General features: G+C 43.0%; 1 protein-coding gene across 2 annotated transcripts; it reads right to left on the bottom strand.

Annotated features, from left to right (window-relative positions):
* Window positions 1-668: 668 nt before the first annotated feature.
* Window positions 669-27,108, bottom strand: LOC142373374 (nuclear receptor subfamily 5 group A member 2-like). 2 transcript variants are annotated; one of them, XM_075456590.1, is made up of 7 exons: window positions 27,001-27,108; window positions 26,679-26,835; window positions 26,363-26,504; window positions 12,631-13,220; window positions 10,014-10,133; window positions 3,187-3,334; window positions 669-1,439 (listed from the first exon to the last, which is right to left on the bottom strand). In XM_075456590.1, the coding sequence occupies exons 2-7, from the start codon at window positions 26,808-26,810 to the stop codon at window positions 1,186-1,188; spliced, it is 1,386 nt and encodes a 461-aa protein (XP_075312705.1). In that variant the 5' UTR covers window positions 26,811-26,835; window positions 27,001-27,108; the 3' UTR covers window positions 669-1,185. The 2 variants fall into 2 exon arrangements, with proteins under 2 accessions (XP_075312705.1, XP_075312706.1); XM_075456591.1 differs by having other exon boundaries at window positions 26,679-26,794; window positions 27,001-27,102.
* Between the last annotated feature and the right edge of the window lie 483 nt (window positions 27,109-27,591).

Raw genomic sequence — 27,591 nt, 5'->3', positions numbered from 1 at the left:
AACTAAGCAGTTAAACATTGGCAGTCGTACACCTACACACTGATGCTACATTCCTTTTAGTGACGAATAAACCAACATAACCATATGCCATATTTCATCTGTGGATTTCTTTTTTACTTGAAATTTTTTGGAGAATTGCCACATAGACAAATCATGAACATTTTGTGTTACCTCAGTTGTAGTAAAACATTTAATACTGTTTTCTCTTTGTTTTGACATGCACAAAGGAATGCATCTTTAGTGCTAGCTACAAAGTAAGCCATTTTATCTCATTGGCCCTAATACAAACTAGTTTGACAAGGTTTCTTTTGTTGTTACTTATCTTAAAAACAAAACATGGAGAAAAATGTAAGCGGTAAAAATCAGACTTTAAACACCTTGCAGTGACCTGTGATCTGTATAAATAATTCATGAACTCACAAGTTAATTACATATATATTCACTGTGATGTTTAGGTTCATTAACCTCTTACATCATCAAATTTGAACTAGTCAATCATCCTGGCAAAATTCTGGCCGATAATGTGATGACCTTTTGAATTAAGTTCCTCCTCAGTTATGGGGATTAGTTAAGGAAAGAGAGCAATCAACTGCACATGCTGCTTTTGATATGGCACTTCAAACAATATAGTGAATTTAACTTGATAATTCAATCAATACACCAATCAGTTGACAAAGGAGAAAAAGATACTTTTAATGCATTTATCAAACATTCAGTAGAACAATATAAAGCATACCTATGCTTTATGTTGTGTTTAGGCAGGGTAGACCCCAGACAGACCACCTGCCCATCACAGAGACAAGCCACCATGTGTGCTCACATTCACCCCTACGGTCAATTTAGCAACCAATTAACTTAATATGTAATTTTCTGGACTGTGGGAGGAAACCAGAGTACATGGAAAGAACCCATGTTTGCACAGGACGAACACAGCAGAGATTTGATCTCGGAACCTTCTTGGGACAGTGCTAGCCACCATGTAGCCACAAACAAATATACTTAAAAAAATATTATATACCTCTGTAAGTATGATATTGTTCCAGTGGTTATATCACATGTTTTAATTTATAACATATTTTATTGTCAATGTTATTGTTACAATGAGGCCTTAAAGCATAGCATATGCAGTAATCACAGTTTAATGTTTCCATGCAGTAGTTTATCATGTACAGTTCAGATAAGTCTTCATGTGCAGCTGTACTTAGCATGGAGCATCTCATTAAGTAGGTTGTTGCTGGGTACTTCACCAATCAGGTGTCGGCAGTATAGGTAGTCTTCAGCCAGTGTACTGAGGGAGCGTAACTCAGACAGACACAGCAGCAGATGAGTGAAACGGCTGGGGTGATGAGGTGAGGAAGTCAATGTGTACTCCAACAGGGCTCCCTCAACCTGCTCCAGCACACTCACCACAAATCCATGCTCTTCAAGTTCCTTTACATCTAGACAGTAAGGAAAAAATAAAGTAATCACCAATGAATGAGCCATTTTATGTTTTAAAGGGACACTATGTAATATATTAAGTCATTTATTAGCTCAAATCAACATATTCATTCATAAATTAGTCCTCATTGGTGTAAAATTATCTCTGTCAAAAATCTCACTTATCCTCATGAGTAAAGAATAACTTGTCTGTATCTACATAGAGCGGACAAGCTCTATGGAGGCTGCCATGTCCTTCCGGTCAATGAAAAACGACGAAGTGCCGAGAGGGACATAAAGCACTTGGAATCGCGTTTTCCCCTTTTTGACGTCACGTTTGCACGCAGGTATGAACAGAGCCAGTCTACGCCATTAGACATTCTCTGGTATAAACCAGCCTGAACGGCCTGCACTTTTGTTCGCAATGGAAGACCATAGTTATGCCACGCCACAGGAGAAGGGATCCTCGTCGCCAAAAAAGCCAAAAAGAGAATTGAAAAGGCAACGTGAGCTTCTTGAATCTTGACACATACCGCCGTAGTTCAACGCACATTTGAAAACACGAGGCGCTAGAGAGCAAATTCATTCGACTTTGCAAAATAAAATTGCACCACTAGATGGGGGAAGAAATTACATAGTGTCCCTTTAAACTGCAATAACCCATAATTCATAACAATACTGTGTATCTATATTTAACTGGCATTATATACAGCTTAAGTTAGAATGAACCACAATCATTCTAGTATTGTACCTCTGTCATGGTAACCTGCTTTTAACCTTGTAAATAACAATATCTATTGTTTTGTCTTTATATTGTCTAAGCTTTTTGAGGTTCAGTGATGCACTCGCTGCATACTTGTAATTCTGTGAACTTTGAAACCAAATAGAAAATCTTCTTCTTAAACGAACACATGCGGTATTTGCTTAGGATTTGTTAGCTGCACTGTCTTGAGAGGATACTGTGAACGTTACATCTAAACTTAACCATGGTTAGTTTTCTCTAAAACACAGCTATCAAGTTGCCTCATCCTTTTGTAGTTGTTACAGATATGAATAACTGACCTTGCCTGATGAAACACTTTTGGCACCCTGGCTATTAAAATGCATTTGATTATTTGTAAACTGCAGTTTTGTTTAACTGTCAGTAGACGACATCATTAACCTGTCAAACCTTTCAACCACCAGATGATAGAGCATCTTCTTTTGTAAATACCTCACTTAAACAGAAGTAAATGTATTGTTCTAAACATCCAATGAATTAAAACTCAGCTCAGTGATAGAGACCTCAGATAATAAAGCTGCATACTACAAAAGAAACTCTTCCTTTATAAAAGGAACACATTTTCATTATTTCAGCCTCTGTTGAGTCTATTCATATATATATTTATATTCAGGATCGAGTGAGATGCAGTAGTTTAGTGAAAACTCACAGCATAATGCTAATTTTATTTTTACTTTGAAAAATACAAATTGCACCAAAATCTTACCAGTTACATATTTTTGTGAGGAAATATCAAACTTTTTTACATGAATTCAAGATACCCAAGAGACATACACCACTAAGTAATGGGTGTAAGCCTCTCCAAGCTAAGTCTAATCCACAAGATCACCAGTTACGACTCTTGGCTTCTTTTGGGTGCTCAGTTTTCTTAATTTTAGCGTTTTTTTTTACTGTGCCATTCTCACCAAGAAACCAGAGATTTGATCATTATTAATCCCCGACTGTTCAGCATAGAACTTAATGAAAAAGCACAACATGTCACTGACCTGGGTTGAATAGGATTAGGAATTTGATGCAGGCAAACTCTTGACGGTCCACCTTTAGAATGTTAAGCCTCTCAACCAGCTCCTTTCCTCTTTGTGTCAGGCTGGCCACAGTCGGTCCAGCATGAGAGACTATATTTGACAATTCCACCTGAACCAAAGACAACATCTGCTGATATCAGACCAGTCATAACTCCTGAGGTCTGTTTCACAAAGCAGGTTAAGTGAAAACTCTGAGTTGATTAACCCTGAAATGAGGGAAACTCTGAGTTTTCCGTTTCACAAAGGGAGGTAACTCAAACCCGAGAAAGAGGGGTAACTCTGGCCTGTTTCACAAAGAGAGGTAACTTAAGTTCTCAATCAGTTACCGTAGTAACAGACTCTCTGAACCTAACCAGGTCGGGACCAGGTTTTCCTCAATGAACCTGGAGTTTCTCTCTGTCTCCGCCCTCTTTAAGCCACACACGCCGTTTGATTTTCTCATTCATTCAGTCAGCAGAGCGAATTCTTCTACTTCTAGAAGTCCATTAGGCACAGCAGGAGGCGACTTTTTTCACCAACATGTCCTTTTGACAATGATCCCGTGGATTAAGGTGCAGCATTACTGCGCAGAGAAATAAATATTCGTCGGAGATGGTTATCAGACCGCGCATAGATGTTTTAGCATTTCCAGACAATTATCTTTTTTAGCGGCACCATCAGAATTTTGTTGGGACAAAAGAAAAAAAGACAAATAAAAACAATAAATAAAAGACAAATACATATTTGTATGAATAGGCTTAAAAAAGATATATATAGGCCTATTATATTTTATAAAGACACTTGTGTCTTGCCTCCCCATGAGCTGTCACCTTACCGTGGTAGGGGGGTTTGCGTGCCCCAATGAGTCTGGGAGCTATGTTGTCTGGGGCTTTAAGCCCCTGGTAGGGTCACCCTTGGTTGTTTGTGCTTATTCACCGAACAGCAGTTCAGAGTACCCACCCTTTTGGAGTCCCTGGAGGAGGCACTGGAGAGTGCTCCTCCAGGAGACTCCCTCGTCCTGCTGGGGGACTTCAATGCTCACGTGGGCAATGACAGTGAGCCCTGGAGGGGCGTGATTGGGAGGAACGGCCCCCCCGATCTGAATCAGAGTGGTGTTTTGTTGTTGGACTTCTGTGCTCGTCACGGACTGTCCATAACGAACACCATATTCAGGCATAAGGGTGTCCATATGTGCACTTGGCACCAGGACACCCTAGGCCGCAGCTCGATGATCGACTTTGTGGTCGTATCGTCGGACTTGCGGCCGTATGTCCTGGACACTCGGGTGAAGAGAGGGGCGGAGCTGTCAACTGATCACCACCTGGTGGTGAGTTGGCTCTGCTGGTGGGGGAGGAAGCCGGTCAGACCTGGCAGGCCCAAACGTTTTGTGAGGGTCTGTTGGGAACGGCTGGCGGAATCCCCTGTAAGGAGGAGTTTCAACTCCCACCTCCGGCAGAGCTTCAACCATGTCCCGGGGGAGGTGGGGGACATTGAGCCCGAATGGGCCATGTTCCGTGCCTCCATTGTTGAGGCGGCCGACCGGAGCTGTGGCCGTAAGGTGGTCGGTGCCTGTCGTGGCGGCAACCCCCGTGGGAAGCCGTCAAGTTGAAGAAGGAGTCCTATTGGGCCTTTTTGGCCAGTGGGACTCTGGAAGCAGCTGATGGGTACCGACAGGCCAAGCGGAACGTGGCCTCGGCGGTTGCTGAGGCAAAAACTCGGGCTTGGGAGGAGTTCGGGGAGGCCATGGAGAACGACTTCCGGACGGCCTCGAAGAGTTTCTGGTCCACCATCCGGCGGCTCGGGGGGGGAAGCGGTGCACCATCAACACCATGTATGGTGAGGGCGGGGCTCTGCTGACCTCAACTAGGGACGTCGTGAGTCGGTGGGGGAATACTTCGAGGGCCTCCTCAATCCTACCGACACGCCTTCCGATGAGGAAGCAGAGTTGGGGAGCTCGGACGTGGGGCCTCCCATTTCTGGGGCTGAGGTTGCCGAGGTGGTCAAAAAACTCCTCGGTGGCAAGGCCCCGGGGGTGGATGAGGTCCGTCCTGAGTTCCTCAAGGCTCTGGATGTTGTAGGGCTGTCTTGGTTGACACGCCTCTGCAGCATCGCGTGGACATCGGGGGCAGTGCCTCTGGACTGGCAGATCGGGGTGGTGGTCCCCCTCTTTAAAAAGGGGGACCAGAGGGTGTGTTCCAACTATAGGGGGATCACACTCCTCAGCCTCCCTGGTAAGGTCTATTCGGGGGTACTGGAGAGGAGGAACCGCCGGATAGTCGAATCTCGGATTCAGGAGGTGCAGTGTGGTTTTCGTCCTGGCCGTGGAACAGTGGACCAGCTCTATACCCTCCGCAGGATCCTGGAGGGTGCATGGGAGTTCGCCCAACCGGTCTACATGTGTTTTGTGGACTTGGAGAAGGCGTTCGACCGTGTCCCTCGGGGACTCTTGTGGGGGGTGCTCCGGGAGTATGGAGTGCCGGACTCCTTGATATGGGCTGTTCGGTCTCTGTATGACCGGTGTCAGAGTTTGGTCCGCATTGCCGGCAGTAAGTCGGACATGTTTCCTGTGAGGGTTGGACTCCGTCAGGGCTGCCCTTTGTCACCGATTCTGTTCATAATTTTTATGGACAGAATTTCTAGGCGCAGCCAGGGCGTTGAGGGGGTCCATTTTGGCGACCTCAGAATCGGGTCTCTGCTTTTTGCGGACGATGCGTATCTGTTGGCGTCGTCGGGCCGTGACCTTCAGCTTTCACTGGAGCGGTTCGCAGCCGAGTGTGAAGCGGCTGGGATGAGAATCAGCACCTCCAAATCCGAGACCATGGTCTTCGGCCGGAAAAGGGTGGAATGCTCTCTCCGGGTCGGGAATGAGATCCTTCCCCAAGTGGAGGAGTTCAAGTATCTCGGGGTCTTGTTCACGAGTGAGGGACGAATGGAGCAGGAGATTGACAGACGGATCGGTACGGCGTCTGCAGTGATGCGGGCTCTCGATTTACCGGTCAATCTATGTTCCTACCCTCACCTATGGTCACGAGCTGTGGGTAGTGACCGACAGAACGAGATCGCGAATACAAGCGGCCGAAATGAGTTTCCTCCGCAGGGTGTCTGGGCTCTCCCTTAGAGATAGGGTGAGAAGCTCGGTCATCCGGGAGGGGCTCGGAGTAGAACCGCTGCTCCTCCGCATCCAGAGGAGTCAGATGAGGTGGCTCGGGCATCTGGTTAGGATGCCTCCTGGACGCCTCCCCGGTGAGGTGTTCCGGGCCCGTCCCACTGGGAGGAGGCCCCGGGGAAGACCCAGGACACGTTGGAGAGACTATGTCTCTCGGCTGGCCTGGGAACGCCTCGGGGTCCCCCCAGAAGAGCTGGAGGAAGTGGCCGGGGACAGGGACGTCTGGGTTTCTCTGCTTAAGCTGCTGCCCCCGCGACCCGATCCCCGGACAAGCGGCAGATAATGGATGGATGGATGGACTTGTGTCTTGGGGGTGGACTCCCTCCAGGGATTCCCTCAGCCACTGGCCTCTGTTAGAGGTGGCGGTGCTGGGCCACCACCCGTTTTACGGGCATCTCCCTTCTTTCTGTTGGCTCAGTAGAAGTTTGTGTTAGTTTAAATAGGCTTAATTATAAAAGAACATGATATAGATGAGAAGACATTTATGTGTGTGAATACAGCATTATGTTGGGGATAAAACAACTGCACAGTGAAATAACCACTTAATATTTACTTTACAGTGTAAAACATGATCAAAATGAGCCTCCATGCCGAGGTCTCACCTGTTTGAACATTGGGCCTCATGCAAGAACCGTTTGTACGCACAGATTAAATCGTCCGCACAAGTGATTTAAGAGAATTTGCGCATTCACCAATCTGTTCGTATTTTACGTTTTCTTTCAGGTACGAACAGAATTTACGAGTGATCCAGAGCTGTCGTAGGAGTTTCCTAAAATAGTGCGCTGTTATTCAAATCAAGTTTGCTTGACTAATGGATTGTATATTTAATTACTTTGAAGAAAACATAAATAAATATACATTATACCCCATAATGATGCTGACATTATTCTGTTTGACTTAAATTGTGCACTAATTGAAGGTTCATTTGAATCTGGATATAACAAGGTCAATGGGAAGCGTAACCAGCGGCTGACTTGCTACTTTTGAATGCCTTAGTGTGTCAGGCTCTCGGAAGAGACCGTGTGGAGACAGACGAATGGCTGACATCACGATTAAGATTCCCAAGGACTGTGCTGCTGCAGATATGCAGCTTGTTGGAGCCACGACTCCAGAGAGAAACACGCCGATCAAACCCAATTCCACCACACGTCCAGGTCCTCACCAGCTTTGGATTTTTGGCCACCGGAACCTTTCAGAGGGAGACTGGAGAGAGATCGGGGGTGTCCCAGTCCTCTGAGTCGTGCGCTCCCCTTGGTCATCAAAACTCTCATCAGTTTATCACCCATGGTACATCAAATTCCCATACACCGCTGTCCAACAAGTACAAATTAAGAGGGACTTTCATACCGTGGCTGGACTGCCAATCATAATTGGAGCACGAGACACATATACGCATCAAAACACCTGTGCCCCTGTCGTGGAGTGCACTGAGCTGAAGGCCAGGTGGGTGTGTCTCGATACCTCGTTCATGGCGCAAAATTGCCATGAACGAGGGTCTCCACCTGAACCAGCCCAGGCAGACCAGAAGGTGTGGTGCCAGAAGACCCCCCTCATGGACCGCCCCATCAAAGTTCCATCATGATGAGGCAACAACTGATTGCACGGCTTTAGTTGCAGTCATCAAGCGCCTGCCCATGGCGAGACGTTTTTTTTAAGCCATTTTCATATCAAACAATTTATTTTTTTATTTCGGTGACATGGTATTAACAGCACTCGTAATAACTTCCCATTTCTTTGCTTTAGCAGGTCCCGTAATTCCACTGCTGACACAGCTAAAAATGACAGATTTTCCTTTCTGGATCTCTGAAAGCAGAACTTCAATCTCAGAGCCCCTAAAGTTGTTCTTTTTGCGTCTTGATGGCATTCTCATGACTCAACACTTCCTGGCACAGGACAGAGGAAGCACAGCCTTATATGGTATCATTTTGGGCGTGGAGTATGCAAATCTACTATCCTCGTGCACGTGAATTTAGATACGCACGAGTGGGATTCATCATTTACGCAAGTCGTTTACACACTTTTTCCGAAGTTAAGAGCGCTTGTTGAATCTGACGTGGCGTGTTCGTTACGAAAATGTTCTTGCATGAGGCCCAATCTTTTTATATTTCATCTTAAACTGCTGCCAAGTGCGCTTCTCCCCCGCAGGATTGTACCTAAATAAAATAAATGAATGGGCTACCATTCAAGCAGTTTTCCCTGTAATATTATTGTGATTGCAAAAGACTACATTTAAACTTTTGCAGCTGCAGCGGTGTTGCACTTCTTTCTAAAAACGTGTTGAAACTCGCTGTATGACCGCATTAAAGGGATAGTTCGTCTCTTTTGACATGAAGCTGTATGACATCCCATTTTAGCAACATGATTTATGAACATTTTCTTACCCCCTGCTGCATCCTGTGAGCAGAGTTCCAGCCTTGTTTTGGCGTCCACGAAGGTAGTCCGGCTAGTTGGCTGGGACCACAAAAATAAAGCGTCTTGCTTCTCAAAATAATATGCGTACAAAAGAGTAATACATTTGCATCACAAAATCGTTCTGCTGTGTAAACCGTGCAGACCGAAGAACAGACCGAGCAGTCCCCTGCTTCTGAGCAGCAAACACTGTAACAGGCGCGGCTGTCGGCAGGTGGCAGCAGGCAGTGATACGAAGGGAGAGAAAATAGGGCCAAGCGATTGTGAGGTCTGACTTTTTCCTGGAGAATGATTTTGTGATGCAAATGTATTACTCTGTTGAACGCATATTGTTTTGAGAAGCAAAACGCTTTATTTTTGTGGCCCCAGCCAACTAGCCGGACTACCTTCATCAACGCCAAAACGAGGCTGGAACTCGGCTCACAGGACGCAGCAGGGGGTAAGTCAAATTCAATAAATGATATTGCTGATATGGGATGTCATACAGCTTCATGTCAAAAGAGGCGAACTATCCCTTTAAGATTTCCAATTTGAGGTTGGTGAAAAATGTAGCCCCTCCTCTTCCCCGTTGCCATGGTGACTCGTCGAATCGAGGCTCCATTGATGCTGGCTTTTTAAAGTTGTGGTGCATGCGCTAAACTCAAGGTGAAACTATTCAGAGTTGATTAAACTCACTCAAATCAGCGTTTCTGGAACCGAAAACTCAGATTCTTCTATCTCAGAGTAGATCAACTCAGAGTTCAGGAATAGACTCAGAGTTTGTTGAACCTGCTTTGTGAAACAGACCCCAGGTCTGCACTATGAATTTACAGTCATATGTCATACATCTTTACTAATGTACAAAATCACCATAATCAGCGTTATAAACTCACAACTTAACAAAGCAGCTGTTAATCGGGGCTCAAATATGCCTGCAACAAACTTTTGTCACTTTTGGGGGGCGCTAAACAGGAAAGGGATTATTCATGTTGAGTTAATAAATAAAGAAACAGTGAATAAATGTGTATATGTGTTCAAAGCATTGTTTTTTTTTACAGCTGCTGTGAGGGACTTCTAGATAATATAATATATATCATATATGAAGTTTTCTGTGTCAGAAAAAGGAGTTGAGACTTCCCTCTGACAAAAAATGCTTTCTTCTAATAACTATTATATCTGGAAATGGATAAATATTTGGACATGAAATTTGATATGGATATACAATAACGTCAACACAGTAGCTAAGTTGACCCACCTCCTGTCCAGTGACTAGGCGTAGACTGCCTTCTTTGCCATAAATAACCTGTCTAGAGATGATGTCCAGGACCAACAGTTCACCCCAGCTGTGGTGCAGCAGCTTCATCTGGTCATTGACCTTATGGCATAAAAGGAAGGTAAAATCATTAAAACACTGGTTCTATCCTGCTCAATTTTAATGTTAAAGACCAGCCTCTTAGTTTTTATGAGTCAACACCAAATCATATCTTAAAGTATCTTCCTCATTGTCCAACCTGACAATACATTAACCATTTACCAACCACCGAAAGTTGGATTAAAGGTTAAGGTGTGTTATTCTGAAGCCATGTGGAGTTGTTAGGCTGCCAAAGAGATGAAGAGCAGCAAGAACTAATTCATCAAGAGATTTACTTTTCTACTTTTTACTCTTCCAACTACTTGTGTTCAGACACAGCCTATGCAATCTCAAGTGACATCACTAAAGGACATTTATCGGACTAACACTACTTAACAGATCTCCTTTCGAAGAAAAGGAGCATAAAAATGCTCTTTGCTCTGTAAAAATAATGGAGCTCTTTTAAATTGAATTAACTTTTCATATTTTTGTGCGTATTCTACTGTGTGAACAATATATATCACATGTTATCCTGTATTGTGGGTTAGGGTTGTGGATTAGACCTACAAATTTGACAAAAGGGAAAAGTGGTTTGTGAAGTTATTTGCAGTGGTATGGTGGACAAAAGATGATTCCTTAATGTGTTTTTAGAGGTGGTTGTTTACAACTACTCATTCATGTCGTAGAAGCCATAGGCTGTATCTAAAAATTAACAATGGCTTCCTGGAAACACTGACCGAGTCTGAAAAACCAGAGTACACTTCTGAACCATGAGTACAGCAGGCGACTGTCAAAAGTGTCAATCAACAACCACACAACTGACATCAAATCCTCTGACAAGAATTCACTACAGAAAAAACTGACCACCTGTGCAGGTTTCAGATGGTCTCTATTTAGAGATCATGGTTTCAATTACAAGTTTCAAGTCTTCTTTGGTACATTTTGTACCCAAAACATCTGTCCCAATTATAGACATTATGGAAAGATTTAGATTAACACAGACAGTAAAGCAGGATATGCTCTAAGGCTTACCTTCCTTGAGATTAAAAAGTTTCTCAGTTATATATGTCAGTGTAGGACATTTTTTTTTTTAAATATTTTTTTGGGGCTTTTTATGCCTTTATTATATATAGGACAGTGAAGAGAGACAGGAAGCAAGGGGCAGAGAGAGGGGAATAACACGCAGCAAAGGGCCGTCCGATGCAGGATTCGAACCGGAGCCAGCTGCACGAGGACTATAGCCTCTGTACATGGGGCGTCTGCTGTACCCACTACGCCACAGGCTGCCCCAGTGTAGGACATTTTAAGCAAAATTCCTTGATGAAGTTGTCCTCTTTTACAGGTGGTGTATTTTTTGGGTTTGCCATGTTTCAACCTGACATGTTATTAGTATATATTAGTAATTTTATTTACATTTAACAAATTGTCTTGTACTGCATGGACTCGCTGTCTATTTCTCTATTGCATGACGTGTGGTGATTTGGACTCCTTGATTGAGGACAGCTACACCTGATTCCATCACATCCACACAGCCATAGATTAGACAATATGTGATCGTGGAACTTTTGTGTACTGACTGAGATGGGGGAGCAGGAAGGAAAACAAGGGAGCGCAACCGACGCGCTGAACCGAGGACGCTGTTGACCGCACAGAGCCGGGGTGCGCCGGGGAGACGACCTCACAGAGAAGAGAACGGAAAACGGTGCCAGTGTGACCAAGACGGGAAGCAAGACAGAGACATGATACAACGCCTGCAAAATGCTAAGTAAAGGAAAGCTGAAAAGCTTGTTTTGATTGTTAGCGTGTCCAGTATTTGCTTTTGGGGAATCGACTGTACGACTTGAGGTCCGCTCTCCTCTTCATCTCAGCGGCGCACCGGGACCAGCAGTAGAAGGTAGAAAGTTCTGCCAATCTCTGTCCACCAGTTTTGGGAGTTTAGGTGGTCCCTGTGCTGTTTCCCTGCAGTTTCGTACAGGTGCCTGTACAAACGCACCTTCTGACTGAGCCTGGTCTCACATCGGTCCTTACGGTTCGTCGTTCTCGGCGCAGCCAAGTTACAAAAATCGACTGGTGCACGACAACGCGCTACGCCGTCTTTTTAAGGCAAGCGCCAGGCCAGAAACGTCATTTTGACGTCACGGGTCGGCTGCGCCGTGAGCAACGCGTCAACTGTAAATCCAGCTTCAGACCACTTCCTAAGAAAAGCACAACTGTGACTCTGAATATTTTTAGATATAAGCTTTGGACTCTGGAATTGCGCTCTTTTCAAGGGACACAGTTGGTGCATGTGCTTTAGTTCCCTGCCTGCTTTAAAAAAAAAATTATTATTTGTTAAAAAATGAATTGCTCTTTGTTAAAGAAACCTTTTAAACTGTTTATTATTATTATTATTATTATTATTGCGCCTAAGGAGGGCATATATATATATATATATATATGAGTATACAGTACATGCAAGTCTACTTAAGGCTCAGAGTACCACTAAAGCAGAAAGTTTAAAACCAGAATTGGTTGATATTACCTTAAGTTGCTTGAAGAAGATGGATGTGCGTGCCCACTCCACAATGGAGCACAACAGCTGATCAACCATGGGGTATATTGGGCTGAAGGTGTTGGAGTCCCTGTGCCACTTTTGCTCCTGCTGGAGGCGAGCAGTGATTTTCTTCTGGAGCTGTAGCTCATCTGGATCGCAGCTCAGAAACTCCATCACAAGCTGAGACATTGTTGGACCTTGGGTAAATATAAGTCTTGAGTGTGGCTCAAGTGGATCAATGAAGATTCCTGCAGCTAAGCCTATTGAACCTGCACAGTTGTTAGAATGGGAGATGCACTGGTGCTGGGTAACACCAGGTGAGTTGGGGGGTAGGAATGAAGACATTGATGAAGCTTGGTCTATGTTGAGCAGGGTACTGTGAAGGATGGCAACTGAGTGAAAGCCACCAGGGGAGATACAATCTCTCTGGTGGGTTGTTGAGGTCAGAGGAGAGCTGCTTTGGAGGTTGAATCTACAAGCTTGTATCAAAGCCTTTTTCTGCTGCTTGAGGGCACGGTCACGTTTGTATATAGGGCCAAACTTGTTTCTGCCCCCTCTCATCCGGTCTGAACGAACAGCTGAAGAAAAAAGTTGGTCTGTTAATAACAGTTTTCATGATAAGTGCACACAGTCTTGATGAGCAGATAAAAATCTCTTTAATTTGCTTGTGACTGACACAAAAACATACATAACTTGATTAGCCGTATGAAAAATGTGAAAGTATTCTGAAGAGTTTTCATGATAGAGGATTTAGTTTTAAACAGATTAGAATTTACATTTTTACCCATCAGTCTACGCATAATAATTCATAATAGAACATATCCCTACTCCAAACATATCCTGTGCTGGTGTTTGGTACTATATAACAATGAAGATGGACATGAAGTATCCAGACATCCAGTAATTTGATTCTTAATCTTGGGTACCTCTAGATTAGGATAAAAGCTTACTACAGTTGCCAGCTATGAAGCTAGGACAACACAAACAGGTAAAAACTTTGAGAAACACGCTACGTTTTCAAGCATTACAAAACTAATATCCAGCCATATGTGTTCAGATTATGTATCCCCATAAAACTAGTGTTGCACTGAATCTTGTTCATAAAACTGTCATCTGTGAAGTGTATCAGACAAATCCAAACCTTTTACCACCTGTGTTGCTGACCAGGAAAAACACATTGTATCCACTGATCCAAGGCAAGGCAAGGCATCTTTATCTATATAGCGCATTTCATACCACAGGCAACTCAATGTGCTTTACATAAAGACAAGGCATTTAAAAGAACAGCATAAAGCAGCATAAAAACAAGCAATTTAAAGAGAAAACAAATAGAATACAAATTAAAACACAGTTAAAAGCAATCAAAGAAGAGGGGGAAAAGAAAAATATGAACTTAACCATAAGCACACGGAAAGAGAAAAGTTTTTAACCTGGATTTAAAAGTGCTTACAGTTAGGGCATATTTCAGTTCTGCTGGTAGTTTGTTCCAGTTGTGTGCAGCATAACAGCTAAAAGCTGCTTCACCGTGTCTAGTTTGAACTCTGGGCTCCACTATCTGACCTGAGTCAGTAGATTTAAGAGCTCTACTGGGTTTATACTCTGCTAGCATGTCATTCATGTATTCGGGACCTAAACCATTCCGGCATTTGTAGACGAGTAGCAGAACTTTAAAATCTATTCTGTATCTGACCGGGAGCCGATGTAAAGACTTGAGAACTGGGGTGATGTGATGTGAACCCTTTGTTCTGGTTAAAACTCGGGCTGCAGCATTCTGAATGAGCTGCAGCTTGTTTGAGACTCTTTTGGGGAGTCCAGTCAGAAGACCGTTACAGTAGTCCAGTCTGTTGGAGATTAAGGCATGAATCAGCTTCTCCTGATCTGTTTGGGACATGAAACCCTTCATTCTGGATATGTTCTTAAGTTGATAAAAGGCTGATTTGGTGACTGATTTGATATGATTGTTGAAGGTCAGGTCTGAGTTTATCAGCACGCCGAGGTTCCGGACTTGGTCTTTAGTTTCTAGAGACAGTGACTCAAGGTGTTTACTGACAGCAAACCTCTTCTCTTTGTTGCCAAACACAATGACCTCAGTTTTTTCTTGATTTAACTGAAGGAAATTTTGGTTCATTCACTTTTTGACTTGCTCTAAACAGTCGCACAATGACTCTAAAAGACTGCAGTCATCTGGAGACAGTGCGAGATATATCTGTGTGTCATCTGCATAGCTGTGGTAGTTGACTTTAGAGTTCTTCAGAATTTGACCCAGAGGCAGCATGTATAGAGTGAACAGAAGGGGTCCAAGAACTGACCCCTGAGGAACTCCACATGTCATAGCCACTCGATCAGATTGATTACTTCCAATAGTCACAAAATAACTCCGCTCCTCCAAGTAGGACCTGAACCATTCTAGGACTGTCCCGCTGAGTCCTGCCCAGGTTTCCAACCTGTTCAGCAGTATACTGTGATCCACAGTGTCAAACGCAGCACTGAGATCCAACAGGACCAGAACTGACACCTTGCCTGAGTCAGTGTCCAAGAAGTTACTGAGTTGATTAAAAAAACTCCAGCTGCAATGGGCGTGCACTTCCTGAAGAATTTCCCCATAAAAGGAAATTCTGCTCTTCCAGAATGCCGCCACTCTAGAGGCAGGCCGCCTGCTGCAGTAGCTCTGGACATACTGTGTCTTCCTTTGTATCTTTTTGAGAATTTTGTACCAAGTTTTATCTTTAAAAACTGATTTCTGAAACATTTTTCTGTGCTGGTTTGGATGTTTTGCTGCTGGTAGGACCTATGACCATAATTCTGGCAAGAGGAGACAGGATCTAGGATGCAGAGCACGGACATTATGAAAAAAATAGTGAAAGAAGTAGATTTTGCTCTTGGAATACTCACTTGATTGCCAGACTCCACAGATCTATCTGGAGACCTGGGGCCTCATGGACAAAGGGTGCATAAAAAGTGGCATACTCACTTTTTCACGTCAACAATCAGCAAAATGACCATGGAAATGTGTGGTGCCTCATGCCAACTTCAGGGCTGGCGTACGCACTTTTCTACAGCTGTTGATTCTTTGGCGACACTTAGAGGTGATGTTGGGAAACTGATATTATAAAATAAATAATTTATGGATAAATAAATAAAAACAATTAGTCCTCAGACTGTGAAGTGCACATTTGAGACACATGAACAATTAATACTGATAAACAATGAACACACCCATGTGTCTGCAATTACACGAGTGGATATAAAAGCAGCGCAAAGTGGTGCAATGCATACCATTAAAAACAATCGCTGCTTTAGCAGTATTAGAAGACTTTGCAGATGGTGAAATTCGAAGAGAGAGTGTGTTCAGAGACAGAGAGGATTTGCTGGCCAAATGATGGTAACTGGCTCATCAGCTGCTTTAGGTTCCCGAGGGCAATCCTCCTGGAACTGTGAGCAGAGCTGCGGCCGGCGTTGGAGCGCAACACAGAGGCCAACGGATTGGGACTGTGCCAGTCGACCCTGAGCCGAGCCATGCCAGCCGTGTGGGACGGAATTACCTGCATCTTAGCCAGATATATCAAATTCCCACAATGCAATGAACAGGCCAACATTAAAGCGCAATTTGCAGCGAGAGCTGGTTTTCCTAATGTAATCGGAGCTATCAACTGCATACACATTGCTATAAAAGCGCCATCACATTATGAATTTGTATGTCAACAGGAAACATTTGAATTCAATCAATGTTCAGATCGGAGTCACGTGGGTGCAGCAGCCAAGATGGTCGCGAGTTAGGGAGGCTCTTGTCCTGCACATGCTATTTTCAGAGTTATTGGTGTGAAAACGCATATATTTAAGTAATCTTACGCTCACCCTGACAACTTTAACTGTTCAGATATAATACTTTCGGTCAAAGAAAGGGTTAGAGACATGGCGACATCGAAGTATTTCAAAAACCCTCCGCGCTCGTCTACCCGGAAAAGCCCGGCGCATGAAGTTGAACTCGGGGCCGCTGAAGCTCCCCTCACAACTATGAACACATCGGATAGTTTGGAAAAGCTGATGGCAGAAATTTCAAAGATGAATGATACGCTGCAGAAGGTTGCAACCGATGTTTCCTCTATTAAACAAACAACGGCGGAGCTGAATAACACGGTGACGGCCATGCAAGAGAGGCTGGATGAGGCCGAGGTGCGTATTGTACACCTGGAGGAGACGTCCAGCAGCTGCTGAAGGACAAGGGCAGCAAGGATAAACAGACGGAACAATTATGGAACCGAGTGCAAACCCTTGAAAACCAAAGTAGACGAAACAATGTGAGGTTGGTCGGTCTAAAGGAAACCCTTGGTACAAATGGGACGCTGCTTGACTGTGTTAAAAAGATTCTGGCGGAGGGACTCGGCGTTGAAACTGACGGGGAGATGGAGATAGAAAGGGCGCACAGGCAACTGGCACCGATGCCGAATATAGATCAGCCTCCAAGGCCGGTGTTGATTCGCTTTCTGAGGCAATCAGCGAGGGATGCCGTGATCAATGCAGCCAAGGTAAAGCGAGGATTCGTTTGGGAAAAATGTCACCTATCTGTGTTCCCGGACATGTCTAGAGAGCTGGCGCAGAAGAGGAAAGCGTTCACACCGGTGAAGCGCAAATTACGAGCTCGACATTAGATACACACTGGCTTTCCCCGCTACGTTGCACTTTAAATGGAGAGGGAAAAGCGTGAGCTGCAACACTGTCGAAGCCGCGGAGAAAGTCATGAATGAGCAATGATCGGGAGGAGCTGTGGACTGAGATGAATGGAGAGAGGTGAGATGTTGTTTATACTTGTAAGACTGCGTTTTGTACTGAACTGGAGCAACCCCGTGCAGGCCAAGGAGAGGCTTTTCCAGACACGGACCGGTCTCCATGGAAGCGGCGTTAATCCCACGGACCTTTTGCGTGTTATTTCTTTACTTTCCTTTTTCTTTTTTTTTAGCAGCGAGGAGCGTTCAGCACTTGGACTCTGGCTGAGTTTTAACAGCCGGACACCTTTTGTTTCAACTTTATGTTCAAGCCCAGTTTGCATTGTCATACTGTGGTTCTGTGTTATGTGTTCAAAAACAGGCAGGTACATGGTAATGAGTGGTTATTATAAGGAACCAAAAATGGTAATTTTCTATATTATGAATGGTTACAGACAGACATTGAAAGCACGGAGTACTTATCTCACCTTTTGTTTCCTATGGATATTATTATCATTATTTAATTTTACTTTAGAGTGGAGAGAAAAGCATGACCAGTAGACCAGTTAAGTTTATTTCTTGGAATATAAATGGATGCAGCAGCCCTATCAAAAGGAGGAAGATATTATCTTTCTTGAAGAATAACCAGGCAGACATTGTGCTGATACAAGAGACCCACATGCAGGGTCGGGAGGTGGAAAAATGGGAGTGGGATGGGTGGGACATATATTCCACAGCTCATTTTCGAGTAAACGTAATGGTGTTCTGATTCTGGTACATAAGAATGTAAGTTTCATTATGTTAAAACAAACTAAAGATGCAGAGGGAAGGGTTATCTGTGTTGAAGCAGTGGTGGAAGGAGTGCCTCTTGTAATATGCAACATATATGCACCTAATAAGGGAGATCCCAATTTTTACCACGAGGTGAATAAAATACTGGGAGATACTGAGGGTGAAATTGTCCTAGCTGGCGATTTTAATGAAGTTATGGATCCAGTACTGGATAAGAGTTTATCCAGACCTCTTCTCATGACCAAGGAGAGAGAAGCCTTGCATATGTTGAGTAGAGATGTAGGACTAATCGATATATGGAGGTTGACAAATCCCAAGGTGAAGGATTTTACTTTCTTCTCCCACTGCCACAAAACTTATTCCAGAATAGACTTTTTTCTGATAAGTACCTCCCTGGCAAATAAGGTGGCTGACTGTGATATAAGGGCAATCTCCCTTACAGATCATGCACCGGTCGAATTGATTATTAAAGCCAATCTAAAATCTGAAAGGAGAGGTAGATGGAGACTAAACATTGGCTTAATGTCAGACTCAACTTTTAAAAAGACTATAGAAGAAGATTTAAAAACATTTTTCGAAATCAATATTGGTAGCACTGAAGATATAACTACTGTGTGGGAAGCCTCAAAGGCATATATGAGAGGAAAATTTATAGCACAAGCTGCAAAAAAGAAAAGAGAGAATGTTATCAGGATTAAAGATTTGGAGAAGGAGATAAAAGATATGGAATTGGACCTGTCAAAACACTTTTGTAATGGGAAATTTCAAGAGCTTTGTAAGCTTAAATACTCTTTACATGACATTTATAATAAAAAAGCAGAATATGCTCTTTACAGATTGAAAACAAACTTTTATGAAGGTGGGGAAAAAATGGGGAAATTGTTAGCCAGACAGGTGAAGGAAAAAATCTTCGCTAGTGCCATACCAGTTATAAAACAGGGAGATGTACAACTATTTGATGCTAAAGATATAAATAGAGTTTTTCAACAATATTATGAGAAGTTATACACATCCTCTATGTCTCCTAATGCTTCGCAGGAAGATATGGAACAGTTTCTCCTTAATATAGACGTACCCAAGCTCCCACCTCAGGAAGCAGCTGGTCTAGAATCACCTATAACTGAGGATGAAATAAGGAAGGCAATTTCTTCGATGAAAAATGGAAAGTCCCCAGGTTATGATGGGCTCCCAGTGGAATATTATAAAACCTTTGCAGATATTGTCATACCAGTTTTACAGAGGGTGTATGAGGAGATATTTGATAAGGGTTGTGTAGCTCCAACTTTTAATGAAGCGGTAATCTCACTAATTCCCAAAACAGGGAAAGACCCAGCAGATCCCTCCAATTTCAGACCCATCAGCCTGCTCAATCTTGACTGTAAGATTCTTACTAAAATCTTAGCGACACGTTTACAGTTAGTTTTACCAAGCATCATTCATCCCAGTCAGGTTGGTTTCATGAAAAATAGAACTTCAACTGATAATGTTAGACTCTTGCTACACCTAATGTGGCTGAGTAAATCCCAAAATAGTCCTATAGCTGCCATCTCCCTAGACGCAGAAAAGGCCTTTGATAGGGTGGAGTGGCAATTTCTGTTCTCCACTCTATCTCATTTTGGTTTCAACTCCAACTTCATTAAATGGATAAAAATGCTGTATAAAGAACCCAAGGCTGCAGTGATGACAAATGGGATAATCTCCCCCTTCTTTAATCTGACTCGGGGAACTAGACAGGGATGTTCATTGAGCCCATTACTGTTTATCATTTTTTTAGAGATTTTAGCAGTGTCTGTTAGAGCACACCCTGGAATAAGAGGTGTAAGAGGAGGAGACAATGAACATAAATTACTATTATATGCTGATGACATTTTAGCAGTAATATCTGAACCTCTGACTTCGCTGCCACATCTGATGGACACCATCCAGTCTTTTTCAAAATTTTCAGGCTACTCCATCAACTGGAGCAAATCCGAAGCAATGCCTCTCTCCAATTCGTGTATATCATCTATGGTGGAGAAGTTTAATTTTAGGTGGGTACGACAGGGAATGAAGTATCTTGGCATTAAACTTCATGAGGATATAGATGAAATAGTGGCACTAAACTTTAACCTGTTACTTCAAAAGATGAAAATAAACCTTGATAAGTGGGGGAAACTAAAATTGACATTGTGGGGAAAAATCAATGCTATAAAAATGATAATTGCCCCACAATTCAGTTATGTAGCAATGATGTTGCCAATTAATATACCATCTACCATCTTTAGACAATTGGATGATATTATAAAATGTTTTCTATGGGCTGGGAAAAGACCACGAATTAAATTGAGAAAGTTATGTGCACATAAAGAGAAAGGAGGGCTGGGCCTGCCAGATCTTAGATTGTATTATTTAGCTTTTGAAATGGCTAAAATAGCAAGATACTGGCAGGCTGCAGAGGATGAAACAGCTTGGATGAAGGTAGAAAAGGAGATGTGCTCGCCTTTCCAACCTATGGAAGTGTTATCACAAAGAAGGTCTAACATTACAAATCCAATACTTCTACATTCAAGGGATGTCTGGAGTAAAGTACATAAAATGTTTAAACTTACACATACTCTACAAAGATATTCATCATTGTGGGAGAATCCTGATGTATGCATTGGGAAGAAACCAGTGAATTGGAAACAGTGGCACGTCGGAGGTTTAAGCACCATTAATGATCTATTTGAAGATGGAGTATTTTTGCCATATAATAAGCTTTTGCAGAAATTTGACTTGGTGGGAAAAGATAACTTTTGGAAATTTTTGCAAATGAGAAGTTGCATCACTTCAAAGCCACACAATATTACCGATAATATGATAAGCGATTATATGAAACTTCCACTTAGAAAACGAAAAGCCTCACAATTTTATAAAATGGCTATTTCTTCTCTCGCAACTGACTATGACCAGTTAAAGATAACTTGGCAGAGGGACCTTGGTGGAGAGATCGATTTTGATAGATGGGCAGTAATAGTGGCTGATTGTGGTAAATATGTGAGAGAGGCAAGGGGTAAACTTACACAATATAATGTATTACATAAATACTATTACACACCATACAGACTGTACAGGATGAAACTATCGGGTGATGACTTGTGTTGGAAATGTAAGGAGGAAACTGGAACCTTTGTTCATTGTATGTGGGAATGTGTCTTGATTAGACCTTTCTGGACTCAGATTTTAAATATGGTGAGTAACTGGCTTGGAGCAGAGATTCCCCTAAGCCCAGAGCTCTGTCTACTGGGGGACAAGTCTCAATTACCCAATATAACAAAATGTAATTTTTCTGTCATCTCGGTGGGTACAGCAACAGCTTGTCGAGTAATCTTAAGACATTGGAAGGCATCAGAAATTCCACATGTGAAAGAATGGGTGTGTGCAATGACTGAAACTGCGTCTTATGAATGTATGCTTAGTAGATTGAGTGGTGATAGGGAAGAGGGGGTGACACCCTGGGGCAGGTTTTGGAACTATATAAAGGTAAACAACTAGGACTTTTTTTTTTTTTTTTGTTTGTTTGTTTTTTTTTGTGCTTTTCCCAAGTGGGGTCCTGTAATACTGTATGCCTCAGCAGTTAAATATCATCATGTACTCAGCTTGTCTTTGTCTTTTTTTACTCATACACTACTTGTTCCTGTATAAAGAAACATGTTTAATTTGCCATGTACCAAGCCTAAGAAAAGTTCAATAAAAAGAAAAATATAAAAAAATCAATGTTCAGATCATATGTGATGCGCAAATGCAATTAACCAACATTGTGGCGAGGTGGCCTGGTTCAAAGCACGATTCATACATTCTGAGTAACAGCATCGTTGGGAACAGACTACAGGGTGGCACTGTGCGTGGCTTCTTGGTGAGTAACTTTATTGTGTAATTGTCCTAATATTATTCCCCGTGACACGCAAAAACATCGGTATTTACCTTGGGGGTAATCAGAGTCACCCACATGTGCTCCCACCACCCCAGAGAGAGCAGTGTCACTCATAGTTGCACCGACTCTCTGTTCAAACAGGATGGGCCCCTCTTCTCCTGTCCCCCCGCCTGTTTTGGCCACACTGTGGCGGTGGGCAGCCAGTCTGCTTCACATCCACCTTAATGTCGGACCACTTCTTCTTCACCTCTGCTTGTGTGTGCTTCTCAGACCCCACAGCATTGACAGCCTCAGGCTCTCCCACCCTCTCCTCTTACGTTTGCTGCTTATGCCGGAGGACAGCGTGCCAAAGAACACATTTTTGTGCGCCTCCACTTCAGAAAGTAGCACCTCCATCTCGCTTTCCGTGAAGTTCTTCTTTTTTTCCCCGTCTTACTCATTCTTTTTTCTTTATTTTCTGATTGTGCAGAGAGGGGAATCACAGGTGCAGGGCTCATTTAAATATGATTTGCAAATTTAAGTAGGGGCGTGGACAGGGAGGAGTCGGGTGCTCCAACATGTGCGCTCAATTCCACGTTGATTGGGATGTACAAAGGAAATGTGCTTGGATTGATGCGTGTGCACAGATTCATACATCCAGATATTTTTGTGAGTAGGAGGGCATTTGGGTTTGAGTGTACGCCATGTTTCAGTAGGAAATCCAGACACAAGTCTTTGTACATGAGGCCCCGGCTTCCTGTAAAGACTGACTTGATCGCCTAGTTCCTCGGGCCTGCCTGGAATTCTCTGGCTTCGTGAAAAGACTCACCTGATCTCCTGGCTTCTCAGTTTACCTGGTAATGTCACCATCGTGCCATCATTATTGCTATTTTATTGATGACTCTCTTAATATGTGATGCAGTTGCTATTGTGAAGCACTTTGGTCAGCTGAAGTTGTTTTAATGTGCTATATAAATACATTTTGAATTTGAATCATTCTATCTTGGAAGGCTTCACCTGCCTGCTTGCACTACTACCAGCTCCCACTGCCTCAGTCTCACAGAGGTTGCCTGTCATTCTCTAGATCCACCACACTCTCTGCAGTGGGACTTACCTGGACTACAGCCCATTATAAGTAAATTTCCAGTGATTATTGTAAATAAACCTTTAAACGATCTTTCAGTTGTGTGTATGCCTCTTTGGGTCCTACACAAGGCCGGATTAACCATATGGGCAATTGGGTAATTACCGAGGGCAGTGAGGGCACAAGCAAAATATCTGCTTATCTCTCGCATATATGTTAAATGGTCCGCTGGAGCCAGTCTATACAGTCTATGCGCTGCACCTATACAGTCTATGCGCTGCACAGAATCTCTGCCCCTGGCTACCTGTGACCATGAGCTGTGACCCTCTCCTCATTGGTCAGCCCGTATGAGGCGGGTCAAAGGTGACGCCAATCAATGTGCACTGAGCAGGTTGTGTGATGTCAAGCTCCTGTACACAATTAAAAAAAAATGCAAACATGGAGAAGCTAAGTGGGAGCGCTAAACGGAAATTGAAAAAGGATAAGGACATCAGAAACACAGATGTAAAGTATATGCCAAAAATAGGTAATTTCTTCACTCTAGTAAGTGTTACCAACTGTTCTGCTAAGGTAGCTTCCGTCAACGAGAACAGCTCAGCTGGCCAGGACATTTCTTCACTGCCGGCGCTAGCTAATGTCCACAGCCCGGAGAGTGAAGAGCCCCCGGCATCTTCAACCGATGGCCCGGATTCTGCTGCAAGTGCGACCGTTGAGGGAAGCGGTGATGAGCCTCGAGTCTCGCCGCCATCTTAGCCGCTCATTGAGTCTGCGAGTTGCCTCTACCTCAACGCCTCTGCTACTCCCTGGGGATCCTGCACCGTGGGGGCCGTTTACGGAGGAGCTCCGGGAAAATGCGATCGACCAGGGGCCGGCAGCTTTCCAGAACTGGGCTGCCAAGTATCCGGCATCGGTAAGGGAGTACGGACTTGGGAGTTGGACACGCTCCCTCACCAACGATGTGCTGAGAGTTAACACTTCTCATGCCCGACAGTGTTAAAAAAATATCGGATGGTTTGAAAGTAGTTGCTTATTTATTTTTTTTGTGAAAATGGAAGACACCTCCTTCCCTCTCTATGTAGTGGGTCTATTTTTTCAGATTATACTGATGCTGATGTGTTTTGTTTTCATAACATCATATGTAAGTGAGTGGCCTTGACAAGAGGACATTGTGGTGCATTTGTAGTTCAATGAGCATTTGCACCTCTGTACATCAAAATACACTTGATGACAGTTAGCTATTTAAGTATTGAAGTATATCACTGTGATTTATTTTGTATTTTGCCATATTATGGTGATCCTGGGGTTATGATCATGGGGCCCTTTGGGGCCAGGGTTATGACCCTGGGAATATTGTTTCCCAGGGTTGAGCGAAGTGTTAATCTGGCCCTGGTCCTACACACCAGTCTTGTGACCAAGGTCGGTGTGAAAAATAAAGGCTTCCAAAAAGATCAAATCTAACAAAAGAAGAAAACTAAACCCAAACTGGCGGGGAAAAAAAATAACACTTGTGGAAGAAGACAATAAAGAAACATAGGAACAAAGACAGGAAACAGACATACAGAACATAGACTAGCAAATGGCAACACAAGGCAGTAAGGAAAAAAAAAAACACGATAAATATAGGCAATACATAGGTATGAAAATCCAAAAGACTTCAACTCGAGAAAATACAGAATGTATGTAGTAACAAAAAAGAAAAAGTAACAATACCTTTAAGTGAGCAAAATTAAAATTAAAAGTTACATTTTTGACCGTCAGCTGGAGAGATGGTACGAGGACAAAGCAACAAGTCCTGATGATCCAGCATCCTTTAAATTTAACTGGAACAGCTGTGCGGGAATCCACAGCACCTCTTAAACCTCAGCCAGAGTCAGAAGAAAGTTTCAGTGCTGTGAAAGACATTGTGCCTTGTTCTGGTACCAAAACAAATGTCATTAATCTACCGTCAATGACTATGGAGCAGTTGTTCTAATATTCCGCATCACCAAAGCCCTGGAAAGACTGTTATTGCCCTATTTAGGTATGCAAGTGGACACCTTTCAAGACCCTCTACAATTTGCTTATCATCCTAGGGGTGGGATTAAAGATGCCATCATCTACCTGCTTCAACAAGCTCACTCTCATATGGATAAAGCAGAGAGTACTGTGAGGATCATGTTTTTTAATTTGCTTTTCATAGCATTGACTTGCACCGCCATAGGAGATTACTGTGAATATTGAAAAAGCCAAGAATGAATCAAACAATATTTCCATCCTCGCTGAATAGGTGGAGGTGGTGAAGGAGTACCGTCTGAACAGTTTGAACTGGAAATGCAACACTGAGGCTGTCTACAAGGAGGTAGAGAGTAGACTCTACTTCTTAAGGTTTCTAGGTCCCTGATTATTTGCAGCAAAATGTTACATATCTTCTACAAGTCTGTGGATACCCTGTGGACTGTAGACACTGCATAGCCTCTATGTAACATAGTGACCAAACAACAAAGTGTCTTCAGTAAGAGGCTTCTTGAGCTCCGATGCAACACAGACAGATGCATGAGGTCATTCTTGCCCGCAATATCTCAAACAATGTTATTTATTTATTTTTTTTAACTATGACTAATGACTGATATAACAGTATAATTAAACTTCTTTCACAATCTTCAAAAATATCTTTTTTGACAACAGCTTTGAAGACTCAAGACTATAACTATTGGCTTTATGAGCTCATCATCTGGAGCTTTTCCAACAGCCACGAAGGAGTTATGCTGTGCATTGGCCACCTCGTCCCAAATTATTTGCACTGGCTCATTTTCCAGTATTGTATAAGCAATGCTTGTTTGGTGAAGTACTGAATTCTGAATTTAAAAAAAAAAACTCCCAATGGTGACGCCAGCACAGAGGTTACATTTTGTTTTCATAAACAGTACAGGCCTATGAAAATAAGATAAGAAAAAAAATTCTTATTTTACTTGATTGCTTGTCATGTTCTCATTCATTTGTGAAAGTAAGAAAAGACGAAAAGAAAAAGAAACCATGTGTTCTGTGTGTTTTCAAGGCAAAAATATGTTTGGCCAATACTTTAATTTTTCCCACTGTATAGTATTCTTTAGTTTATGAAATACAGAATAAAGAGGACATTTCAGACAAACATTCCAGTAAAAACTGACTCTTCTTCCATTGACTGAGGTGGAAAAAGCCTCAGGGAGATCACAACTTGAAATGCATGTGGCATAAAGAAAAGCTAAAAGTTTTACTGCATAGCATATCATTGTAAAAAACTAACCTACTCACCTTCAAGCCGCATTCCAACATGAAGGCACTTTTGAAATCTGCAGAAAGGACACCGTTTCCTCTGAGTTTTATCAATTCTGCACTGCTGATTTTCTGCACAGGCGTATGTCTTGTTGTTTTGAACGGTCCTTTTGAAAAATCCCTGCAAGTTTTGAAGAAGAAGGATCACTTTCAAGAGGACGATTCCGCTGCTATGGTTGTGTGTCATTCTAGCTGTTGTAATCGGCATTTGTTTTAACAGGCCGTTGTAATCGATTCAGCATTAAATGTTTCGGGAGGAACGTCTTTTGCCAACATAAAGTAAGCTTTAATTTACCTTGCAGCTTTCACAGGTGAGCAGACCGTAATGGTACCCAGATACCTTATCCCCACACACTGGGCACAGCTCCTCCAAGCCTACATCATATCTGCACTCCATTCTAGAAGACAGATCTGTCAAAGACAGCATGAGATGATCCTTCTTTCCACAGTTTCTATTAACACAGAAACACACACACAGACAAGGCATAAATTGTGGATTAGCAAAAAACAAAAAATAAATCATCACACAATTTGAAATGACTTCACGTAAATCCCCAAAAAGGCAACAGAAAACTAAATTCCAAAATCAAACATAGAGCATTCACTAGTTGTTTTACCTGTTTAATCAGCTTATAGTGCAACAACCCAATCAACTGAACCAAAAGCAGTTATAGTTGCAGCATATCCTCTGGCTGTCCAGCCTACATGTGCAATGCAGTAGGGTGATCGTGCATAGACTCTATGAGATCATGTCATCACCTCGTGGAGGTGGGACACGTTCCATTGTCCTGATCCTGCGTTATCCATGGTGCTAAGGCTCCAACCAGTGGTTATATCCAATCAATGCAACTCACCTGTGTTTGTGTTTCCTCACCTGATTCTTTTCTCCATCCATCCATCCATTTTCTATACCCACTGAATCCGTCGGTCGGGTCGCGGGGGGGCTGGAGCCAATCCCAGCGGTCTGATTCTTTTCTCCTTTGACAGAATACAGTACTTTGCTCATTGCCAATTGCTTATTTTCTTCTTTCCATTCCTCATTGTAGGATACTTCATTGCAGGTAGCTGGCCTGCACACATGAATACATATATGTGAGTGAATATGTATAAATGTGTACATAATTTAGCCTGTGCTAAATTCTGCACAAGAATCACTGATGATGAGCAGAAACGATAAGTGCACAAGGATATTTAGAAAAAACTACCTG

Source organism: Odontesthes bonariensis, chromosome 22 (assembly GCF_027942865.1).
Source record: "Odontesthes bonariensis isolate fOdoBon6 chromosome 22, fOdoBon6.hap1, whole genome shotgun sequence".
In the NCBI taxonomy this organism is placed as follows: domain Eukaryota; kingdom Metazoa; phylum Chordata; class Actinopteri; order Atheriniformes; family Atherinopsidae; genus Odontesthes; species Odontesthes bonariensis.
Note: the sequence above shows the minus strand (reverse complement) of the source record. Positions and strands in the feature narration are given on the sequence as shown.